General features: G+C 43.5%; 1 protein-coding gene across 5 annotated transcripts in view; it reads left to right on the top strand.

Moving 5' to 3' along the window:
• LOC144689807 (tetratricopeptide repeat protein 7A-like) overlaps window positions 1-22,278 on the top strand; it is a 324,990-nt gene extending 302,712 nt beyond the window's left edge. For all 5 annotated transcript variants that reach the window (XM_078557204.1, XM_078557205.1, XM_078557206.1 and 2 more), the window contains one exon: window positions 20,316-22,278. In XM_078557204.1, the coding sequence (XP_078413330.1) occupies window positions 20,316-20,537 (222 nt within the window). In that variant the 3' untranslated portion in view covers window positions 20,538-22,278. The remainder of the gene's footprint in view (window positions 1-20,315) is intronic.
• The last annotated feature ends 2,708 nt before the right edge of the window (window positions 22,279-24,986 follow it).

The raw sequence follows: 24,986 nt of genomic DNA on the forward strand, positions 1-24,986 counted from the left end.
AGGTCCGCCGGGAAGTGCTATGCGCTTCCTGGGCGGGGGGGGGTGGAATTCCCCAAATGCGAGAGTGCGCTCTTTCGCGCACGCGCACAAAAGAGTGCACATCTCCCTGAGGCTAAGTGCTGCCTCAGGGAGATCACTGACAGCTGTATAAACTTTAAAAATAGAAAACAAAAAATCCTTAACGTGTCCCCCTCATGTGACAATGAGATGGGACATGTTCATAAATTTCCTTAAAACTTTATTCAACTTTTTAAATCCCTACATGAAACCTCATCCCACCGGTGGATGAGGTTTCATGTTTTTTCTATTAAGGTTGGACGGGCAGGTCCTTTAATTGTTTCAGTGATCCTGTCAATGGCCTCCATTGGCCATTGACAGGTCGGCGGGCCCGCAGCTGATTTTGCTGCGCCCCCGCCTTCCTGAAGATTTAAATGGGGCGGGATGACGTTGGGGGTTCCGCCCGACCTCATCCCGCGTCATTTTGCGCGTCGACAAGCAGGCCCCGACCCCTTCTCGCCGACGGCAAAATTCAGCCCATTATGTTTATGGTCGTTAGAAGTTGTTACATAAGTATATTGATTTAAATGTCTGCATCTTTCTACCATAACTTTAGTATCACCATAGATAAAGGGGTGTGAGGTGTGTGTTGGAGGTAGTCCGTCTGCAGGAGTCAGCCATATCCACTTCAGAACTTGGGTGGGTCACTGCACCTGGTCCTCGACACTCATCCAGCTCTCGCCTGTGGCTCCACTTGTGCATGGCAGCAACCACAGCCCAGCTCAAAGATCAAACCAAGTGAATGTAGCATGCGGTCTGGTGCCCACATGTGAAGGAGAACGCCCATCTCCAACCACTCTTTTTCAAGTGCATAAAAAACTTCCTTGACAGATGTAGCAGAGGAAATGGTATTCCCTTACTGGTACTGAAAGCATCGCAGCACAGCTGAATGGACAGCTGTAAAGTTCGTCGGCATGGGTGCAGAAGGTACTAGAGATCATCTACTGCAGTCGACCACAGGAATGGGAACTCTACTTAGCTTTGTGGAATGTACTTGATAAAGATAACAGCTCCTGACCAACACAGAACAGCTCTAGCTGGCAGGGAGCTATTGCGATACAGTATTGACATTGCTGCTTTAAGCGAACAGAGGAGGGTCAGCTAACTGAGCTATCATCGCCACATATTCTTCTGGACAGGAGAGTGAGGGCAAGAGGCAGGTGTCAGCTTTGCTATCAAGTCTGACATTGCAAAAATTTTGGGTACTGTCCCTAAGGGCATGAACAATCACCTCATGACTCTACTCTTGTGAACAAGTATGCGACAATCATCAGTGCATACACTCCAACAATGACTGAGGATATCACAGAATCACACAGTGCAGAAGAGACCCTTTGGCCCATCGAGTCTGCACCGACACGTGAGAAACATATAAAGGACAAATTCTATAATGACCTGTACAGAGCTATTGCAAATACTCCACAGGAGGACAAGTTCATTGTGACAGGGTACTTCAAGACAAGGGTTGGAGCGGACAATTCGGCTTGGGGTGGTATCCTGGGGAATCGAGGTGTGGGGAAATGTAACAGAAATGGCATGCTTCTCCTGAGTCTTCACACCCACTGTGATATGTCAAGCACCAACACTATCTTAAGACAGAGGCAAAGTGAAGAAACTTTGAATGCACCCAAGATCTAAACACTGGCATCAGATTGACTTTGTCATGACCTGGCAACATAAGAGGTGTTATGATCACCAGGATTATGAGAGGAGCAGAGTGCTCTACAGACCACAGGATGCTGCACTCCAAGAAAAAAATTACTATCTCACTAAAAAGACCAACATGTACTAGACCCCCTAGAAAGCTAGATGTGTAGAATCTGACATCTGCAGACTGTTGCAAACAATTCAGGCTCCACTTGAGGAACAGCTGTTCTCCATGTAAACCCAAGTGATGATATTGAAGTGGTACAGTCAACCTTCAGATCAACAGTTCTGGAAGCTGCCAATGATGTCCTCGGGACACAGAAAAGAAACCACTGAAACTGGTTTGATGAAAACGAGGATCAAATTAAGAAACTGTAACAGGAAAAAATGCAGCATGACTGGGAAACAAAAATACATCCGCTGCTCAAAACAAAAGGAACCTGCAACAGGATCTGTGAAGGATCCAAGATGCATGGTGGCCAAACAGGTCAGAGAGCTTCAAGTTTGTGTTTGACATGAGGATTTTCTATAAATCTCTGAAGATAGCAATTTCATAATGGAATGACGGCCAGAATCGCTGACTGGTGAAATACACTGACTCCTTTGACGTAACAAGTGGTGTGAAGCAGGGATGTGTCATGGTCCCTGTGCTCTTCAGTATATTCTTTGCTGCCATGCTTTCTGGGGCATTAAATGGAAATGTTGATGGAATATACATCCAATTCAGAACAGATGGCAATCTCTTCAACCTGAGACAACTGAAATCCTCAACTAAGGTATCAGAGATGATCAGGGAATTGCTGTTTGCTGATGACTGCGTCCTCATGTCACACTGTGAGCATGGCCTTCAAAGCATTGTGGACTGTTTTTCAAAGGCAGCTGACGGCTATGGGCTAACCATCAGCTTAAGGAAGGCAGAGATACTCCTTCAACCACTATCAAATTCTGACTGTACCCCACTTTCTATAACTATCAGTGATGCAACACTGTAGGTGATAGATACCCTCACCTATCTCAAAAGCACAATCTCTAGAAATGCCCGCATTGACAGAAAGAATTGTCAGAGCAATTTGCCCATTTATGCAAGAAACTCTGGAAGAAACAAGGTATCAAGCTTAGAATAAAACTTGCTGTGTACAAAGCTGTGGTAATACCTACCTTCCTATATCTCTGTGAGACATGAGCTACCTACTTAATACATATTAAGCAGTTGGACAGGCTCCACATGAGATGCATTCCTAACATCATGGGCGTCAAGTGGGAGGACAAAGTGCCAAACACTGGGGTACTTCAAAGAGCAGAAATGTCTGGAATTGAAACACTCATCATCAGAGCCCAGCTCAGATGGAGTGGACATACAGTATGTATGACTGACATTTAATATCCCTAAGGCAGTCATGTACTCACAACTAAATTGGACACTGCCTGCAAGGTAGGCCGAGATTAAATTTCGAGGACTCCTTGAAGGCAAACCTCAAAGTGTGTCATGTCCAGCACAAACTGGGAGAAAACTGCACGAGAAAGAACTATCTGAGAGTGATCTCAAATAATGGCATTATTTCCTTCGAACAACAAAAAATACAGGCAGCTAAGGACAAAAGGCAAGCTAGAAACACTGAGCAGTACCAACAAAATCGGACAATTCATCCTTGCCCACACCGTGCAAAGCCATGGAGGTCTGCAGTTGGGCTCCATAGCCATGTTAGAAGGCACAACAGAAGACCTTATACATGCAAAATACGCTGATCTTTGATAACAAAGGGAAACCAACAGTGTGTTAAAGTGGTACAACCCTATGCGTGAATGGTAACTTGGTTGTTAAAAGGATCAGTATTCCCTACCATCAAAAATGTTGCTGTTTTATTCTAGTTTACTCAATCGACAAAATATTGGAAATGACCTTAATCCCAGGTGTGCTTAAATGAAAAATGTTAAATAGAGCACCATTGACAACACTGACTATCTCCCATTCATGTGGATTTTTGCTCTTTGTCTCAAACTTGTTCGGTGCTCTGTTTCGATTGCATAGTTCCAGTGCTTAAGGGTCCCATGCACTCTGATCTCCCTCTGCTGCCTCAACAGAGGGTTACCTATTCTCACTTTCCTAAACCATCCATTATCACCTCTTAGGTGATCACATCCTGAAGAATATGATCTAGAAATTTCACATCCTTCTGATGCTACAGAGTATGGCCAATTGATGCTCAAATGCAATGATCCTTTGCTCCATACACTCATTTTCTGTCACATTATGATGCTTCCCTGGGACACACTGAGGATCCACGCTGAGGTTGCCAACTCTGGTTGGACATATACCTGGGTTGTGACATCACATGACATTTGATCCCATGGCATTTGGGATGGAGAACAAGTCAAGTGAGAGACCAAACTCTTATTACCGAGGGATGAATTATACGAGGTGCTGGATTCCATGCCCATATCCCCACTCCAGCTAAAGAGTCGGGGGGGAGGGGGTCCGTGGTGGGGAGCCCGAGAAGGCGAATGCTGGCTCCGATTTCAGTATTGCTATATAATCCTCTTGCTATCACAAAAAGGATATGCTATAATAACATAGCAAATTTAACAACCGTTCAGGAATTTATGAATAGAAATATATCACCTTACCTAAGACAAAAAAAGCAGGAGAGACACTGTGTGTAGGTTGAAGTGACATAATGGAGTGATGAAGTTGCTACTTCAGTGCACAGCATGTCCCTGGCCTGGGCAGACTGTCCATTGTCTCTATGGAGGTGTTTGGTTGTGAATTGAATTTTTAAAGAAAAAGGCACATTTGCAACCAATCGCACTTTAGACACAGAATGCTAAATAAACAGTGATATATTAGGGTAAATCATTTTTTAAAAATGGGGGGGTGGTGATTTCTTGGGAGTCACAAGTGGATTGTCCAGGCAGGAGAGATTGAGTACACTGGACCTATATTCTCTGGAATATAGAAGAATAAGAGGTGATCTAAATGAAACATTTAAAATTCTTGGGAGGCTTGATTGGGTAGATTCCACTGGCTTGGGAGTCTAGAACTATGGTCACAGCCTCAGAATAAGGGGTCGGACGTTTAGGACTGAGATGAGCAGAAATTTCTTTACTCAAAGGTTGTTAACCATAGGCATTCTGTGCCGCAGAGAGCTGTGGATTCTCAGTTGTTGAGTATATTCACTCAGAGTTTGACAGATTTTTGGAAAGAAGTGGAAGCAAGGGATATGGAGATAGTGTGGGAATGTGTCACTGAGGTGGAAAATCAGTCATGATCTTATTGGACAGTGGAGCAGGCTCGAGGGGCTGAATGGCCTATTCCTGTTTCTTATATTGTTATATTAAAAAACTGTCCAATTGCAGCAATTCGCATCTGTTTTGTAACCAGTTTATTACCTATTCCCACTTCAAGACAGCTTGCATATAAGGCACTGAATAAACAGCTCTTAAAATGTTCCTTGTATTGAAGGACAAAATGAAGAAATTAAAATCAGATTGAAACACAAAGTGCAGTAAAATGAAACCCTAAATACTTGAGTCCCAATCACCCCACTGAGGCTAAACTCCATACACTTCTGGCCTTTCACATTCCACTGTCCCCTCGTGGCTTGAAAAATTGGAACTTTTCTCACTGGGAAAGAGAGAGCTAATAAAGGTTTTCAAAGTTACAAGGGATTTTGAGAGGAAAAAGATTTTTTCCACTGGTTGGCGAATCGGTAATAAGGGCATAGAATCAGAATTATCATTAGAAGGATTATGAACAAAATAACCTCTGCAAACAAATAAATAGCTGCATAATATTTGTTCAGAAATAGGAATGAAGAGAATGAAGGATAAGGAAAGACAGATTATCAAATATCATGGGAAATAGATGATTGTTGTGCTGTTGGGCCATGAATACAACACCTGTCAGCTGCAGCTACTGAGTTGAATAATGTACATTGTTAAAGTTAAACTGATATCCTAGTGTTCCACTTTATTACCTGCAGTGTCCAATGAGAAATTTTCCAGACTTTTGTTTTCTTGGAGATCAGCTGCTTAGTTCCCGCCTTAAAGAATTGAATGTATTTAGTAGATTCCATGCTGGGATGAAATTAACATGCATTACCTCATATAGGACAGTCCGGGAGGTAGAGTTCAATAAAAGCAAAATACTGCAGATTTTGGAGATCTGAAATAAAAACAAAGTGCTGGGAATACTCAGCTGGTCTGGCAGCATCTGTGGAGAGAGAAACATAGTTAACGTTTCAAGTCGAATATGACTTCCTCAGAACAGAAGGAAGTAGAAATGTGATGGGCTTTATGCCATTGAAGGGGGCGGGGAAAGGAAGGACAAAAGGGAAAATCTTGGATAGGTAGAGGACAGGAGAGATAAAATGACAAAGATTTCATGCAGCAAAAAGGCAAAGGGAGTGGTAATGATTATAGTAAAGAAACAAAGCATTTGTCCAGTCGAAGTGTGGATGGCAGAATAATGAACAGCTCTGTCTGAAAACAAAAAGATTGAAAAACAACATTAAGACTGGCTCAAGGCAAAAAAAAAACAGAATTAAAATGGATGATAAGAGTTCATGGTCTGAAATTGTTGAACTCAATGTTGAGTTCAGAAGGCCGTAAAATGCTGAATCAGAAGATGAGGTGCTGTTCCTTGAGTTTGTGTTGAGCTTCACTGGAACGCTGCAGCAGGCCAAGGACAGAAATGTGAGTGAGAGCAAGGTGGTGAATTGAAATAGTAAGCAACCGAATAGTCAGGTTCTTGCTTGCTGACTGAGCGGAGGTGTTCCGCAAAGTGGTCACCCAATCTGCATTTGGTCTCCCAGTTTAGAGGAGACCTCACTGTGAACAGCAAATACAGTACACTAAATTGAAAGAAGTACCAGTAAATCGCTGCTTCACCTGAAGAGAGTTTTTGGGGCCTTGGAAGGTGAGGAGAGAGGAGGTAAAAGGACAGGTGTTATACGTCCTATGATTGTGTGGGAAGGGGGCAAGGTGTTGGGGATTTTTTTTATTCATTGAATGTGGGCCATCCCTAATTGCCCTTGTTTAGAGGGCATTTAAGAGTCAACCACATTGCTGTGGGTCTGGAGTCACATGTAGGCCAGACCAGGCAAAGACAGCAGATTTCCTTCCCTAAAGGACATTAGTGAACCAGATGGGTTTTTACAACAATTGATAATGGTTTCATGGTCATCATCAGACTTGTAATTCCAGATTTTTATTGAAATCAAATTTCACCATCTTCTGTGTTGGGTTATGAACCCAGGTCCCCAGAGCATTACCCTTGGTCTTTGGAATACTAGTCCAGTGACAATACCACTACGCCACCACCTTCCCCAATTAATTACAACTTGTATTTTTTTTAATAATTAATTTATTTGGTAAGGATGCATCGGTGATATTCAGACAAAGCACTGTCTCAAGATCTATTCTGACGATAGAACTATTGGACCTTTGCCCCTCTCATTAAGCTTGTATTGGTGCAAATACCCCTTTTTCTCTTTCCATGGATCATCATTTAGGAATTAATGTGAGTTTGCTCCTATTCCAAAATTTATATGCTGGAAATTTGACCTTTTTTCCACTATTGCTTACAGTCCCAATTTTTAACATTCTGGCACTTTGTCAATCTGTTACTACTGCCATTTGCCTCTGTGTGCCTACAGAAAGTGCCCCTGGTCTTCATACAATTCTTCAGGAACAACAGATCCTTAGTACAAACAGTATTCATATAGGGCATGTTGTACTTTGTCCATCTCCTCTGGGATGGTAAGCATTGCCTCCATTTCTTTCTTTAAAAAGGTTATTAGTTCTAGCGACGTTGTAACACCTAGGCTCTGAGTTTTGCTGCTTTAACATAGCCTAAACATTTGTTAGCCTAAACATAGTTTCAGTCCCTACTTCGTCCTCAATCTGAGTCATGTCTAATGGAAACAGAGGCAGATATATGTTGGGGTTGTAATGTCTGAATAGTCAATCAATTTGCTGTTGTAATGACTACCTGCTTTTATTCTCAAACTTTCTAGACTATGAGTAAAAAGAATAGAAGAGAATACATTGGAGTGTGATTGCTACAAAATACCTACCCCATTTGGAGCCATTTAGTGTTTGACTAACAATAAACAAGTACCACAGCATTAGGGGTAGTAATGTCAAAAGGGAGAGGCTCATTCCTGGTGATCCTTCGCAGCTTCTGGTATGAAGCTATGGGAATATTGACATTCTTGGGAGAGCAACCATCCGCTAGCCCTCAGTAGCAATATTGTTTATCCAGGTGAACCACAGTTGGGAATCATTTACCAGAAGGAAAATTACATAAAGGAAAATACATTTGTCAGTGGGAAAATGAGGGAAAAAAATGATAAAATTAAAGCACCAGTTTCCAACAACTTGCATTTAATTGAAGTCCCAAGGCCCTGACGAATAGATAAAGATGAATTGTGTTTCAAATAAGAGGGCAGCATTGTACACAAGTTTAAATGACTAAGCTGCAGTTATAAGCCATGTTAGGACTCCTGTTATTTCCCTAGAATGTGTTTCTTTATATATTGGGAGACAGACAGTCTAATTGAAACACAACGCTAAAGTTGATTGGGAATACAAAAAATAAGTATGAAAGTAATTGTTGTTCACATTGACCATGTATTGTCAGCCATCTGCACAACAAAACTGGAGGGGATATTGCCCTAACTGACTCCTGCTGCAGTGTCTTACAGTTAATTTGGAAGCATTCTCTGAAATGTTAACCTATTTTCACTTTTGGACCCTGATTGACTTCCTGTGTAATTCCAGCATTTTCTGTTCCTATGTTCGGCTTATTTTCTTACTTTTTTTGTTCAGTGTTTTAGAATTTAAGCAGTAAGGTAGAGAACTAGTTAACTTGTGCAGTATTACAGGCCTCTCAAGTCACCCTTGTTTCAGTGAAATTCAGTGATTTACTTTAAGTAATATTTTTTAAAAATGCTTTGTTCAATTCAGTATGGTTGCTAACATAAGATCGTGTGTTTCTCAAAAGGCCTCTCTGTTTCTAGTGTTCTAACCTTGGCAATGTTTTGTTTATTGGGTATGATGTGCTGTTATTTGTAGTTTGGGTGGGGGGATTAGCTGGCCAGAATGCTGCATTCCTGTGCTTCCAAAGTTCAACTTCCAGCCTTGGTTCCTATTCAGACTTGGCTGTGCTTGAATGGTGCGAGGTTTAACTGACTCTAAACTGAGATGCCATTGTGATAGTTGTAAGCAAGGGAGAAGAGGTAAAGTCAGGAGAAAAATTTAGCCCATCTAATGATTTCCATTTTACCTGTATTGTCTGAACTGGAGGTTTTAACTTAAAAATGTTTCTGTAGTCTTGTTTTCTTTTATCAAACCGGCAGCTTGAAGCTAAGCTGTGGTTGCCATGGCATTTTGGAGCATTTATGACGAAACAAAGGTTAGGCTATTATGTACAGTCTTGAGCATTTTATGTCCTTGGTGATGGCACCCAAAGAAGAACCTCTACCCTGGTGTGTTTAAAAAAAAACAGAAACAGAAATACCTGGAAAAACTCAGCAGGTCTGGCAGCATCGGCGGAGGAGAGCACAGTTGACGTTTCAAGTCCTCATGACCCTTCAACAGAACTAAGTAAAAATAGGAAAGGGGTGAAATATAAGCTGGTTTAAGGGGGGGGTGGGGGGGTGCGGTTGTTGGGACAAGCAGCCAGTAATAGGTGGAGATAACCAAAAGAAGTCACAGACAAAAGGACAAAGAGGTGTTGAAGGTGGTGTTATTATCTAAAGGAATGTGCTAATTAGGAGTGGAAAGCAGGACTGATAAGGTACAGATAGCCCTAGTGGGGGTGGGGGAATACTAAAAGTGCTAAAAGGTAGAGATAAACACTTAGTGTTCCCCCACCCCCACTAGAGCTATCTGCACCTTATCTGCCCTGCTTTCCACTCTTAATTAGCACATTCCTTTAGATAATATCACCACCTTCAACACCTCTTTGTCCTTTTGTCTATGACTTCTTTTGGTTATCTCCACCTATTACTGGCTGCTTGTCCCAACAACCCATCCCCCCTTAAACCAGCTTATATTTTACCCCTTTCCTATTTTTACTTAGTTCTGTTGAAGGGTCATGAGGACTCAAAACGTCAACTGTGCTCTCCTCCGCCGATGCTGCCAGACCTGCTGAGTTTTTCCAGGTATTTCTGTTTCTGTTTTTGTTTTGGATTTCCAGCATCCGCAGTTTTTTGTTTTTATCTCTGTGTTTTAAAAAAACCTGTCCAGGCTGTGCAAGTAAAATTCAAATCAATACACCTCAGTCTACCAATTGAGCCTACTTAATCCAAAAAGCATTGATTGTAAGCCAAGGCTTCAATTTTCTAGTAAATCCTTTTGTTGTGTGAATGGAGAAGTGGATTATCCTCTTACTCATGAGACCTGGGGTAAACCCAGCCCTGACTGATGGGATGAAATATCTCTTCTGTCTTTTTGTTTGGTTATGGGTGTCCTACATGAGATGTGTATGGGTAGTCTCAACACAAGTCCTAGCAGGTTTGGGGACATAGCAATAAATTGCCCCTTTATCAATAATTGGCAAGAAGATGCAGAGAAGCCACAAGAGATGACTTTTTTGGAAAATGGAAGATGCTACTAAGTAAAACATACTATTCCAAGGTTTAAAACTGAAGTCTAATGTGAGGACAAATTAAAAGTACTTTACCCTGCATCTAATGTCATAATTGATGTTGGCACTAGTTGCTGGCACCGAAAAGTGTTAAATTTGGCAGCTTAAAACTCTCTCAGTGCATATTTTAAAGAATGTTTGTAATTGCCTTTAGATTGGGTAAAGTGCCGCATTAATACCACCAATTCCTGACACATGTCTCAACCAGAGGTGGAAACCCCAAAGCATGTAGAGAGGACTTCTGAGGCTAACTGCTGGGAAGATCCAGTAGGAAAAAAATCAGTCTTCTGAAAGGCCACCCTCAGAAAACATGGCAAATTTACTTTGTGTTCGCCCTGGCTGCACAAGAATCATTGAAGGTAGCATGGGGCTAGTGCAAGAGAAGATCATCTTACAAAGGAGCATTATAAACTTGCCTAACTTAATTTTTGACAACTCATCTAAGTTAACTAACTCTTAGCCAAAATGCAAAGTATTTTAAAATTGAATAAAATCTACCTTAAACGTAGTAATATATTTTCACAAAATTAATGAATGGATGAAGGACTAGAGAGATTTCCAAGTTTACACATGGCACTAAGTTTGGAGCCACAGTAAGGGGAGAATTTTCTCCCCGTTGGGCGGGCCGGTTGGGAGCGGGCGTGGAGCCGATCGCTGCCCGCGATCAGCTGCACATCACCATTTAACCTGGGCAGACCAATTAAGGTCCGCCCAGCGAGACGTGCACCCGGTACCACTCAGCGCTACCTGTGTGGGCAGGGAGGGAGGGAGAGTCGGGGCCTGCACTCTTTCGCAGGGGAGATTAATTTCATAATGAAACATTGAAAAAAAGAAAATTATTCAGACGTGTCCCTTCATGTGACAGTGTCACATGAGCTGGGACATGTTTATGAATTTTGACAAAAATGTTTATTCCGTTAATAAATCCGTCATGAAACCTCGTCCCACCCGTGGATGAGGTTTCATGAAAAATGCGAAGGCCGCCTGGGCTCTTCACCTGCCCGCCAGCCTTAAGGTTGGACAGGCAGCCCTGACAATTACTTTAATTAGTTTATTAATGCCCTTAACAGGCCTTTGACAGTTCAACAGGTGCGCAGCCGACTCCAGTGCGCGCCCACCAAACTAAAGATCCGAATGACGCGCAGTGACGTCGGGACGCACGCCCTATGTCGCCGCGCATCATTTTACGCAAAGGCGTGCGGGGCGAAGATTCTGCCCTAAGTTGTGCGGATGGGAGACAGAAATCACAAAGGGGCGTAGAAAGATGGGGCAGAATTTTTTGCTTGGCGTGCGAATGCACGCCAGACACACCCGAGCGTAAAATAGCACACGATGACATCAGGCGAACATCCCGGCGTCATCACACACTCGCATGATATTTCGGTCAGCGGGCACACGCTAAACTCGGAAGCGCCCACTGACAATTAAGAGGGCTATCAAGCCTGTTAACGGCGCAATTAACTGGGATTTTTTGCTGTCCGTTCAACGTTACGGACGGCGGGCGGGCGAATCGGCCAAGCGGCCTTTGCATTTTTCCGGAAACCTCATCCAAGGGCGGATGAGCTTTCTCATATTAATTTTAAAAAATAAAAATGTTTGCACGGAATTTTCATCATCCACATGTTCCAGTGACTGATTCTGATGCTTGGGCATTTTTTCCTGTTTTTTAAAAAAATTTTTTTATTGCATTTAAATTCTTCAGCTCCCTGAGGCAGCTCTCTGCCTTCAAGGAGCTTTCATTCCACGCTCCCCCACTGCCTTCAGTGCTCTCCCTCCCCCCCCCCCCCCCCCAATCCTAGCAGCGCTGATCGTATCAGCGCACACTTCAAGTTGGCTGGCTGTTAATTGGCCAGCCAGCGTGAAATTGTGGTCAGGGGCCAATTGTGGTCAGCGGTCCGTTTCCCAACTGCTCCCACACCCGCCGATCGTGCCTGCCCACGGAGCTGAAAATTTCAGGCCATGAAGTTAGTGGACAAAACTATGACCAATAGAATTTGAAGTGGGGAAGTCTGAGGTCTTCCACTTTGGATATGAGAAAGACAAAATCAAAATATTTTCTTCATGGTAAGAAACTAGAAAATGTGGAGGAGCAAAGGAATTCACTGATGTATGGCCCAGTGCACAAAGCATTAAAAGCTAGAGTACAAGTGCAAAAATAATCAAATAGGCAAATAGAATGTTGGCCATTATTTCAAGGAGGTTGGACTAGTGGTGTAAATGTGATGCGTAAATTGTACAGACAGAGCCTTCGTCAGACTCTGCCTGGAGTATTGCATTCAGTTCTAGGTGCCAAACCTCAGGGCAGATATATTGGCCTTGGAGGGTGTATAGCACAAATCACCTTAAAAGGTTAAATTACAAGAACAAGTTGCATAAACTTGACTTGTATTCCTTTATGTTTAGGAGATTGAGAGGTGATTTAATTAAGATATTTACAATGATAAAGGTTTTTGATAGGATGGATGCTATTTTCTCTGGTGGGGTAGAATCCAGAACAAGAGGTCTTATTCTTAAATTAGAGCTAGGCCATTTAAGGGTAAAATTAGAAAGTATTCTTCACACAAACCTAGAACTTGCTCCACAAAAAGACTGTGAATGTTAGATCAACTGAAATTTCAAGACTGAGACTGACAGATTTTTGTTGGTAGGGTGATAAAAAGCTTATAGAGTTGAGATGCCTTTCATTTCTTCAAGATGCGGGTGTCACTGGCAAGGCGAGTATTTATTGCCCATCCATAATTATCCTTGGGTGATGAGCCGTCACCTTGAATTGCTGCTGTCTGTATTGTGTAGGTTCCAGAATTTTGACCCAGGAGTAGTATATTTCCAAGTCAGGATGATACGTGACTTGAAGGTGGTGATGGTCCCATGCGCCTGCTGCTCTTGTTCTTCTGGACAGTAGGGTTTGGGTTTGGAAGGTGCTGTCGAAGAAGCCTTGGTAATCTTGCAGATGGCACACATGTTGTGGCCATGGTGCGCCAGTGGTAAAGGGAGTGAATGTTTAAGCAGTGGACAGGGCATCATTCAAGCGGGCTGGTTTGTCTTTGATGGTTTCAAGCTTCTTGTATTAGATTTTCACTCATCCAGACAATTCTGTTGCTACTGATGGCCCAAAGTGCATCATCAATGCTCAGTTTTGAGCTCCTAGGTCTATTCTGAATTCATTCTATTTCGCACGGTGGTAGTAATATGCAACATGATGATGGATATCCTCGGTGTGAAGGCAGGACTTTGTCTAAACAAGGACTGTGCGATGGTCATGGATAAATGCATCTGTGGCAGGTAAATTGGTGAGGACGAGGTCAAGTAGGTTTTCTCTCTTGTTAGTTCTCACCACCTGCTGCAGGCTCAATCTGGTAGACATGTCTTACAGGACTTGGCCAGCTTGGCTAGTAGTTGTGCTACTGAGCCACTCTTGGTAATGGTCATTAAAGTGCCCCACCCAGAGAAAATTCTGCATCCTTGCTACCCTCTTCCAATTGGTGTTCAACATGGAGGTGTACTGATTCATCAGCTGAGGGAGGGCAGTAGGTGGCAATCAGCGCAGGAGGTTTCCTTCCATATGCTTGACCTGATGCCATGAGACTTCATGGAGTCTGAAGTCTGTGTTGAGAATTCTCAGTGCCACTGAGAGATTGTTTTCACCGGTCAGGGAATCTAAAACATGGGGGCACACCAAAATAAGGGACCATCATTTAGAATTGAGATAATGAGAAATTGCTTCACTCAAAGGGTTGTAAATCTTTGGAATTCTCTACTCCAGAGGGGTGCAGATGCTCCATCGTTGAATATATTTAAGGCTGGAATTAGACAGACTTTTGGTTCTCAGGGAATCAAGGGATATGGGGAGCAGGCAGGAGAGTGAAATTGAAGCTCAAGATCAGCCATGATCGAGTTGAGTGGTGGAGCAGGCTCGATGAGCCGTATGATCTACTACTCCTGTTTCTTCTGCTTACTCTCTCCCAACTGTACACTGTTGTGCCCCACCTCTGGTGGGTCCGTCCTACCGATGAAACAGGACATATCCAGGGATGGTGATAGATGAGTCTGGGACATTGGCTGTAAGGTCTGATTTGGTGAAAATGATTATGTCAGGCTGTTGCTTGCTTAGTCTGTGGGACAGCTCTCCCAATTTTTCCACAATTCTGATGATGTTAGTGAGGAGGATTTTGCAGAGTTGACTGGGCAGATTGTGCTGTTGTCATTTCCAATATCTAGGTTGATGCTCATTGTATTTTTCTTACATTACTTTGTAGTGGTTTGATACAAATGTGTGTCTTGATAGGCCATTTCAGGGAGAAATTAGGTGTTAGCCACATTGCTGTGGGTTTGGAGTCACATGGAGGCCAGACAGGGTAAGGGTGGTAAATTTCCTTCCCCATAGTACATTAGTGAAATAGATGGGTTTTTATAATAATTCAGTAGCTTCATGGTCACCATTACTGATAATAGCTTTTTCATTCCAGATTTATTTAACCAATTGAACTTAAGTTCCCTGCTGCCCTGGTGGAATATGAACTCAAGTCTCTGGTGCAGGATTTTTATTTTAATGCAAGGGCAAGATGGGCAGTCACATCAACCTTTCACTCAGGTCGATGTGCCAGTCTCCTGACGCAAAACCAAAATGCATTTAAAAGGCTCAAAAGGAGACCAGGAAAAGGCAATGGATAAATAGCTAATTAAGGCTATTAACCGTGTCAACACAGTCTCAACCACGACAGGTAGGACGTGAGTCAGAAAGTCACCATTGAAGAGGGAAATCTCAGAGAAATCCTCATTCACAGGATGCCAGTTGTGCAGCATCAAAAGAATTATCCGTAATATCTCTTCATTCTTGAGAAGGGAATTTTGGGAGACAGACGGATTCTTTTGCATACAGGCCTCACGGGTTCACGAGAGAGAGGTTCAGGAAAACGCCACAAATAAAATAGAAAAGAAGGAAGGAAGGACATAACAGGAAATGGGATTCAGCTACTCTGAAATTGGATTGACTAGTGATGATGTGCAGCATCTGTAGAACAGAGGCAGAGCCCGGGCAGGGGGTGGGGTGGGGCGAAGGGGGGCGGGAAGTCAACTTAGGCAACACCCTCAGCATGGGGTCTACCACTAAAAGAGAAGCTACCTGGACATGTTGGAGCATCAATGCTGCAGAACTCTGTACCTGTCCAGGCAGCTGGTTGCAACCTTGTGCACTCCCATTGAGGAGCATTGGAGAGTTCACAGGAACTGCTGCCATGGCCTTCCTGTGGCTGTAAAAGTCATAGAGACCTTGCACTTTTTGAAAGCTGTTCCATCCAAAAAAGGGCGGCGAACATTGGTGGCATCTTATGACAGCAGCAAACCATTGTATCACAGAGGTGCTTTGTTTGAGATGGCAAACAATTACATTAAATTCACAGTAGATTGTAGCACTCAAGTTCAAGTAGGATTTCCCTCCCTCGCTGGATGCCCTCAGGTGCAGGCGATCATCAGTTGCATCCATGTGACCATTGAGGCATTGACTGATCAGCCATGGAGATTCCTCAATAGGAAAGATTCCAATCCTTAAACATTCAGTTGTTATGCGATTATAGCAAAGCTTTATTCAGATGTAGACACTGTCCTGGAAGCAATCCCGATGCTTTCATCCTCCAGCAATCACAGGTGCTGCCACTCTTCATGAAGCCATCTGAGATCTGTGGATGGCTGTTAGCGGACAAGGTTATCCCTTGTAGAGATGGCTGATGACTCTGGTTTGCCATTCTGCCACAGAGGCTGAGAGATACTAACTGATGCCATCTGAGCACAAGGGTCATCATTGAGCAGGCCATCAGCTTCCCGGTGGAGGCTCAGATACCTTGACTGGTTGGGTGGAATCCACCTGTACACTCCCTCAGGGGTCTCACGCATTGTGGTGGTCTGTTGAGTCTTTCAATACGTGGCCCTGCAGAGAGATGTGGACCTTGATGGAGAGATGTTGGACCTGTAAGAGACTAAGTCTGCAGGACATTTGGAGAGGTGAGTTTCCTTCATCTGACTGAAAGGAACCATCAGTTTGTAGCAAAAGTCAACAACCTTCCAATGGCACAAACAATGCAAGGCTCCAGAATCTGCACCTAACACACTCCTTCCCAGAACACTCTTTTGCTTTGCCAACCCTTATTTTTCATTCTCCTGTCTTTCGTCATGATGAAATGGAAACGCAAAAGTCTGCGCTGGAGCAACACCACACCCAGTGCTTTAACGCGTTACAGTTTGATATCATTTACAACACCCAAGTGACCCACAAAGTGATATTACTGATGCGGTGGTCTCCAAGGCCACTTCCTACAAGTTGCTCCCCGCGAGCTGAAGATGGAAGTGGAGGCAGACTGCTTTTGAGTGCCTGTCTGGGACTGAGATTCCCTTGGCTGTCTGCTGCGCCATGGAGCTGCTAGGGGGGCATGTCCAAAGCTGCTGCATCGGCATCACTGCAGGGGCAGCCTTTAACACAGGGCGCAATTCTACAGGCGCTTCCTTTGCCACAGGGGCCATGAAGGTGGATGATAATAATGGGGCCCCGTAAGGGATGCCCCTCCCCCACAATCACCATCTGATGCCTCCACTGCCCTTTCATAGCAATCAAGGTTGTTAGAGCGAACAAAAGATGCCACCCACTCCTCCTTTGTGCCACAGACCAGTCAATGCTACATAAGGCAGCACACACCCTCTGCATGCCAGGGCATTGTTCCTGCATCCACTCTGAATGATGCCTCCTATAGTTTTCCATGAGGTTGGCCACTTTTTCAATGGAGGAGCTCACGCATCAAAGTATTGAGTCATTGTGGAGTACATAAGATGAATGGACTCCGTTCTCATTCCAAAATTCCACAGAGCCTCAGGTATGTTTGACATGGGCACACATCTCACAGTGTTTCATCAGGTAGAATCACCTGTTTCTCGACACCCGAGGCTCTGTATCTCAACCCTGCTGAAGCAAGACTGTGCCTGTCCTCCATCCTCAGAGAGCAACTGGCCAAAGCTGACTCTGCCTCCCCTGAATCCTCCAGTTCTGATGTGATGTGCACTTCACCTTGTGCCATCCTCTGTAATACCATGTGAAGACCCACCGAGGTGCGAGTATCTGCGCTGGTGGAAAGTGCGCAAGAAAGGTATGACTGTGCAGGATATGACGTGCCTTCCTGCTCCTCCAGAACATGTTGCCAGGTTGTCAACTCCTCCCCCTCTGTAGCTGGCCCTGTGGAGATATAAGAAAAGGTGGTCATGAGAAATCGGCAGAATCAACAGATGTTTCTGCTGCTTAAAATAATGAGATGACAACTAAGGCATTGACAAATTGTTGCCCAAGGATTATTTCTATGAATTCCCTGAGCCTGGAGATGTTAAAATTTCTTCCACCCTGGCTATGACAGACTCCCATTTCTATGTCTCCAGCATCCCTGTGGCTTGACACTTTGGCAGGATCAAGGGCTAGTTTCTCAAAATGCGGCAGCAGCGTGAGCTGGGGAACCCCACCGTCCAGACATGTCTTCTCACTCTCCTTGACACTGCTCTCCTGTTGGCCTGCAAAGTGAAGAAAGATTCCATTAGGAAAGTGCCCCTGCCCCTCACCACTCCCAGTTTTTCATTTGCAGAAGATGTTGCAATCTTTACCATAGCCCTCATGTCTGTTAGTACTCAGGTTATGAACTATGCTTATGGGTTATCAAGGCTGCTGTGCACACATCTCTCCCATAGTGGGGAGAACGCCATGCACCCTCAGGATGCTACTCTCTTTTGCACTCAGGTGACTGCTGACCAGAAGGCATGCCATCTGGGTCTATCTTTGGACTTACCTTTCCAGACCTCAGAAGATCATTGAAATGTATCCAGCAATGCACCCAGTTCCTCCTCACCACTTCTCTGCTGCTGACCTTATGAGCAACCTGCAGTCATGCCGTCTTGGTCAGCCTTGCAGGTCTTCTCGTGCCACTGGCAGGGAAAAGGATGTTTCTCTGTAAATGTCGCCCCTCCACTGAGGTGTCAGAAAAACAAGAGGCTGCCCTGGAACAGGAGCCCTCCCTAACTGCTATACTCTGCGCAGCCCCTCCTTCCATCAACGAGGTGAATGCCAATTGCAGCAATGGCTGCTGCTTGCCTTTTAAATCGGGCTTGTTTCCTGTGTCCCACCCCCTTCCTGCGCCTCCTGCCACTGCTTGGACAGCGAATGCATCTCTGGGCCAACTAAGTTGATTTTCAGTCAAAATAGCAACACAGTGTGTCGCTAATGCGGTGCGGGGTCAGGACCTGGAAATGAACTTGACACTGCGAACTTGACCCTGGAATTGAAATCCTGCCCCTTATCTTTAGCCTAGGCTTCTAGATGACCAGTCCAGTAACACAACCACAATGCCACTATTCCCATGATTGAACTAAATGCAGAACAGCTCGAGGGGCTGAATGCAGACTCTGTTCCTATTTTCCATTGAGGAGCTGGTCAGCAGGATAGAGAAGATTGTAATAGATACTAAAAAAATCAGAAATTGCACCAAAGTAAATAAACAGTAAATGACTAGAAATGGAGTTAAGCACACAGGTGTTATATGCAACATGGTAAATCACCAACTAGCTCACGGCTTGATCAAATGTGGAGTCAACAAATTCCATAGCATTAGTTGATGAAATTTCCCAGCCCCAGTAGAAAGGAAGGGTAAATGGGAATATTAACAAAAACTCATTTAGAAAGGGAGAGATTAATGCCTAACCCGTATGCTTCAACTTTGAAAGGTTGAAGGTGGAAGATTTGAAATTACATGAGTGAATTACTGCTCTATAAGCTCAGGTTATGCATGTCCAAATAGAGTGACTCATTCACGTTGTATTTTGGAAATGCACGCATACCACTGTAGGCTGCTGTTTTGAAACTAAGAATGTTGGATTGAGTCCATCACCCAGAAGCCTCTGCGACTTCTTAGAATGAGAGAGTTTTAATTGTTAGAGTTCTTGATTTTTTTTGTGTGTGTGTTGCTGGCAAGACCAGTATTGCCCATCCCTAGTTGCCTTTGAGCATGCCGTGGTGAAGGTACCCCTGCAATGCCGTTATAGGGAATTCCAGGATTTTGATGATGAAGAAATGGCAATAAACTTTGAAATCAGCATGGATACTATCCTGTGTAAGATGCTGAATCCACAAAATGCCTTAATTGGCCCGCCCATGTAAAATGGCGGCGCGCCCCCAATCAGGGGTGCTGATCGGAGGCACACTTCCGCGAGCCTGCTCTTCAACTTCCCCCCAAAAGGGGGAAAAATTTTGCCCTTGGTTTTGAGTTGAACTGACTGTAAATAGGCTAGGAAGCCAGGTTTTCTGCTCCTGTTTGCTCTGCAGTACTCCCTACCTGCCTGCTTGTTTAGTTAATTGTGAAAGATCCTATCGCACTTTTTCAACGAAGACCATGGAGTTCTACTGCTGTTATGGCCGACATTACTCCGTCAGCCAGTCCACCAAATACAGATCAACTGGTCAATTATCTTCAGAAAATGCTGGAAATACTCAGCACATCTGGCAGCATCTGTGGAGAGAGAAACGGGATTAGCATTTTCAGTCGGATAATGACTCTTTTTCGCAACTCGAAACGTTAACTGTTTCTCTCTCCACCGATGCTGCCAGACCTGCTGAGTATTTCCAACACGTTCTGTTTTTATTTCAGATCTCCAGAATCTGCAGCATTTTGCTTTCATGTTATTACAGTGATTTATCTTCTTGCCCTTTGTGGGACCCTGTGTGAACAAATTAGCTGCTCCATTTGCCTACATATCACAGCGCTTCAAATGTAATTTATTAGCGGCGAAGTGATTTGAAATGTCCTGAGGACATGAAGGATGTTCTATAACTGCAAGTACTTTCTTTTCTAAATTCATGCTTTTCGTGTCCTTGTTCTTTGCATCATAAATTGTGTTAATTCTCCGCACGGTGCACTGATCTTTGTGTTTTATTCTGTTACAGGGAAGGACGCTGCACAAAATGGGCCGGAGTAGCTTGGCAGAGAAGTTTCTGAGAGATGCTGTTCAGGCTGAGCAGACATCCCACGAGGCCTGGAACAGTTTGGGGGAGGTGGTGCAAAGCCAAGGGAAAAATGAAGAAGCTGTGGAATATTTTCTTACTGCATTAGAGCTGGAAGCCAGCAGCCCCATAGTCCCATTCACAGTCATACCGAGAGAGCTGTGAAATCAATCACACTGGTCTCATTTAGTGTATCTTGCATTTTTCTTCCCAAAGATTTAACTCGTTGATTCATTGAGCAGTATTCAGCTACAAAATACCCAGGGAACAATCATTCTGAGCTTTTTTAGCCAATTTTCTTATTACCAAGAGTTCGTAAAGGCCTCCTCCATTCCCTGCCAGCTCCCACCAGAATAGGGCGGAGTTTTATCACTCGTAGCAATTCTTTTGAAACTGTGCGAGACATAGCATGAGACATTTTGTGGATTCAGCATCTTACACAGGATAGTATCCAGAGCAGGACATCAATATTCCACAACAGCTGTAGTGGCATCTTTCCAGCATAGCCCGACTGTGCTGCATCAAGAGGCTGAGCTAGATCTGTGTGACTGCCCTCAAACAACATGCACATTACAGTATGACCGTTCTTCTTCCAAGGGCCCAAGAATCAGAATTCTATTTCCTCCTCCTTGCGCTGGAAGTCAGACTTTAATTGAGGGAGTTATCAGGGACCTTCCTGCTGCATCATGCAACCACTTTTAATATTTTTGGGTAAAGCACAGCTAGTTAACTTGGAGAATCCTCCATCACATTGATCGATTTATTCATGAACCTCAGGAATTTTTCATTATTTTAAAAATCATTTTGTAGCTACTTATTGTTCACATGATCGGCTTCATGAGACAAAGCATTTTCTACTGTAATATTAACATGTCTGTCTGGTCTGATCATTATTTAAACGTATACACCACATTGCTGGGCCTTTTGCTCACATCTCTAGTGCTTCGACTATGATTTACTGCATACTTCATTCATCTTTTATTTTACAACAGACATTAGTCAGTGCCTTGTTCCTGTTTCTTTTTCTCCCAACCCCAGAATATAGTGTAATACTTTGAGCATGACATTCACTATGACAAATCTTCAGTTTTATGTGGTTTATTTTACAAGAACGCAATATTGCACATTACTTAGTCATGGGGAAGGTACGTTATTGGTACAAGACTTGGAATGCACATCAAGCTATTGGGTGACAACCTATTCTTAGCTCTTTGCTTCCCAAAAGTCTGATTATTTATTTAATAAGGCAATACTCAGATATTAAAGGCTGATGGACAATATTTATCTCATGTATGTGTGTGATGAGGGAACTCTTGTCTTCACAAAATGCTTGCAAACCATGAAAGTATATAGTTGTTTAGAAAGATATATTTATTGTGTGGTAAACCTATTCATGTACCCGTTCACTTCCCTTCAAAGAAGTAACAAGTTTAATATTATGATAGCAGTGGAAATTATATTTGAGAATATTTAATATTGAAGAATGTGCTAGAACACTGCCTTTTTACACAGAGTTTCTGGGTTTGAATGCAGCTAAAGCTGGGCAATAATTTTAGAGTCTTACTTGGAGTGACAAAGAATCTAACAAATGGAAATGACACACTGAAGTTGTTTCAGTATTGAGGGCAAATAGAGAGTTTAAGATGCCTGTCACACCCCAGAGAATTGCCACAGATGGCATTAGCTACTAATTCTCACATGGGGGATATGTCAAAATTTAACGTTATTGGGGCAACGCAGGGGAAACACTGAATTGCACTGCTTCTGGCCTGAACCACACCTTAATTTTTGTCTGTTTACTGGAAAAAAAATTAATGAGTAATAATTGACAAATCACAATAGTCTCTAGATGACAGAAAGGGAAGTAGTCTGCAGTGGAAACAGGAAATTAAACTGTCTTATTTGACCACTGTGTTCCGAGGTTGCTTAGCACCAACTTTGCAATTTTTTATTTAAAAGACAATTGACTGTCCACTTGTGGGAACTCAAGCAGAGGCGGCCCATGTCACAGTATGTGTTTCACTTCACACCATGAGCTGGAAGAGCATAACCTCATTCGCATTCACCATATTAAGCAACAACTTGAACTGCTGCTGCCTGTCAAGGAATTTCCTGTTGTACTTTTAAATGCATATAATTAGCTAATCTCATGAGACACGAGTAGATTTAAGACTTGTTCATTGATATGATCAGTTGGTTGGCAACATTGTGCATTATTGCACACTTGCCAGTTCCAACAAATTGTTTTACCTTTAATGTAAAACTAACCACCACCAAAAATAACACATTGTTAAAGTTCCTCATCAGGTGCTGCAGCACCAACGTACTGTAGCTGAGCCGAAAGCTTTTCTCCTATTGCAGACTTGTCTGCAATGTTGTGAAAGCCGGCTTTGCTCAGAGTCTGTCTTCACATTTGCAATGTGGATTCACAGCACCGGCCACAGCACAAGAAGAATTACATACATGCAGTCGCTCAAAGGTTATATTTGCACCTTAACTTTTCTGACTGTGGAATTTTTCATGAAGTGAAAAAAAGGTACGAACTGACAAGCACTGTGGAAAAAAACACATCTCTTGCTCAGGCCAGCGATTCTTGTAGCAGTCAGTCTGAGTGAGTTCAGCCAATTTGACATTTGTCCTGTACAGTAGCTGGCTGCATGAAACCCATATGCTCGGGGAATCAGGGAATGCCAGCAAGGCGCTCACAATATTACAAAACCTTTATGGAATAGTTCTGCAACTGAAGATGTCTAACATGCTAAAGCACAAAGCCACCTCTTCCCTGTTTCATTCACAGGATATACCTTTGTGTCAATTTAGATGCAGGTAATTGGATTTGATTTTAGGATTAAAAAAACAGTGGGATCAGATTCATTATTTTACAGAGTAATTTGAAATACAGTCACTGATGATAGATACTTAGAAACAGGGGATAGCTTCCACATCTCACACAGTGTAGAGATATCTCTCTTCCGCCGCCCCTTCCATCCCACCATGGTTCCTTTATTTGGGAGTACATTCCTGTTAAGCATAAGATGTGCCATTTTAAATTAGAACTATCATCTTGGGAAGGTAGGACATCAAGCCTGGTTGAACGAAGGGATCTGTTTTTTGAGATTTTAGTGAGAGATGAGGAAATGGGCATTATTTCAGTTTAATAGAAAGTTCATTCATTACATACGCTGCCAGCATAGAAATAGTTAAATCTGAATTACTAAAAGATTCTTTTTTAAATCATTCTTTCACGGGATGTGGGCTTCGCTGGCTAGGCCAGAATTTATTGCCCATCCCTAATTGACTTCAAGAAGGTGGTGGTGAGCTGCCTTTTTGAACTGCTGCAGTCCGTGTGGTGTAGGTACACCCACAGTGCTGTTAGGAAGGGAGCTCCAGGATTTTGACCCAGTGACAGTGACAGTGATAGGGTTCCGAGTCAGGATGGTGTGTGGTTTGGAGGGGCCTTGCAGGTGGTGGTGTTCCCATGCATCTGCTTCCCTTGTCCTCCAGGTGGTAGAGATTGCAAGTTTGGAACGTACTGTTGAAGGAGCCTTGATGAGTAGCTGCAGTGCATCGTGTAGATGGTACAGATTGCTGCCAGTGTGTGTCAGTGGCGGAGGGAGTGCATATTGAAGGTGGTGGATGGGGTGCCAATCAAGCGGGCTGCTTTGTTCTGGATGGTGTCAATCTTGAATGTTATTGGAGCTGCACTCATCCAGGTAAGTGGAAAGTATTCCATCACACTCCTGACTTGTGCCTTACAGAATCACAGAATTGTTACAGTGCAGAAAGAGGCCCATTATGTTTGCATTGGCTCTCCGAATGAACATTATGCCTCAGTGCCAATCTCCTGCCTTTTCCTCGTAACCTTGCATATTATTTCTATTTAAATAATCATCTAATGCCCTCTCGAATGCCTCAATTAAACCTGCCTTCACCACACTCCCAGGCAGTGCATTCCAGACTCAAACCACTCGCTGTGTGGGAAAAAAAATTCTCACATCGCATTTGCTTCTTTTGCAAATCACTTTAAATCTGTGCCCTCTCACCTTGATCCTTTTATGAGTGGGAACAGTTTCTCCCTATATATTCTGTCCATCTCTATCAAATCTCCTCTTAGCTGCCTTCTCTCCGAGGCAAACAGCTGCAATTTCTCCAATCTATCTTCATAACTGAAGTTTCTCATCCCTGGAGCCATTTTTGTAAACTTCTTCTGCACTCTCGCCAATGTGTTCACATCCTTCCTACGGTGTGGCATCCTGCTGAGGTCTAACTAGTGTTCTATACAAGTTCAGCATGAAGTAGATGGCGGACAGGCTTTGGAAGTCAGGAGGTAAGTTACTTTCTGTAGAATTCGCAGCTTCTGACCTGCTCTGGTAGCCACAGTATTTATATGGCTAGTCCAGTTCAGTTTCTGGTCAATGGTAACCCCCAGGATGTTGCTAGTGGGGGATTCAGTGATGGTAATGTAATTGAATGTCAAGGGGAGATGGTCATTGCTTGCCATTTGTATGGTGTGAATGTTACTTGCCACTTATCAGCCCTAGCCTGAATGTTGCCCTGGTCTGGCTGCATATGGGCACGGGCTGCTTCAATATCTGAGGAGTCACGAATGGTGCT

Source organism: Cetorhinus maximus, chromosome 14, assembly GCF_964194155.1.
Source record: "Cetorhinus maximus chromosome 14, sCetMax3.hap1.1, whole genome shotgun sequence".
NCBI classification, from domain to species: domain Eukaryota; kingdom Metazoa; phylum Chordata; class Chondrichthyes; order Lamniformes; family Cetorhinidae; genus Cetorhinus; species Cetorhinus maximus.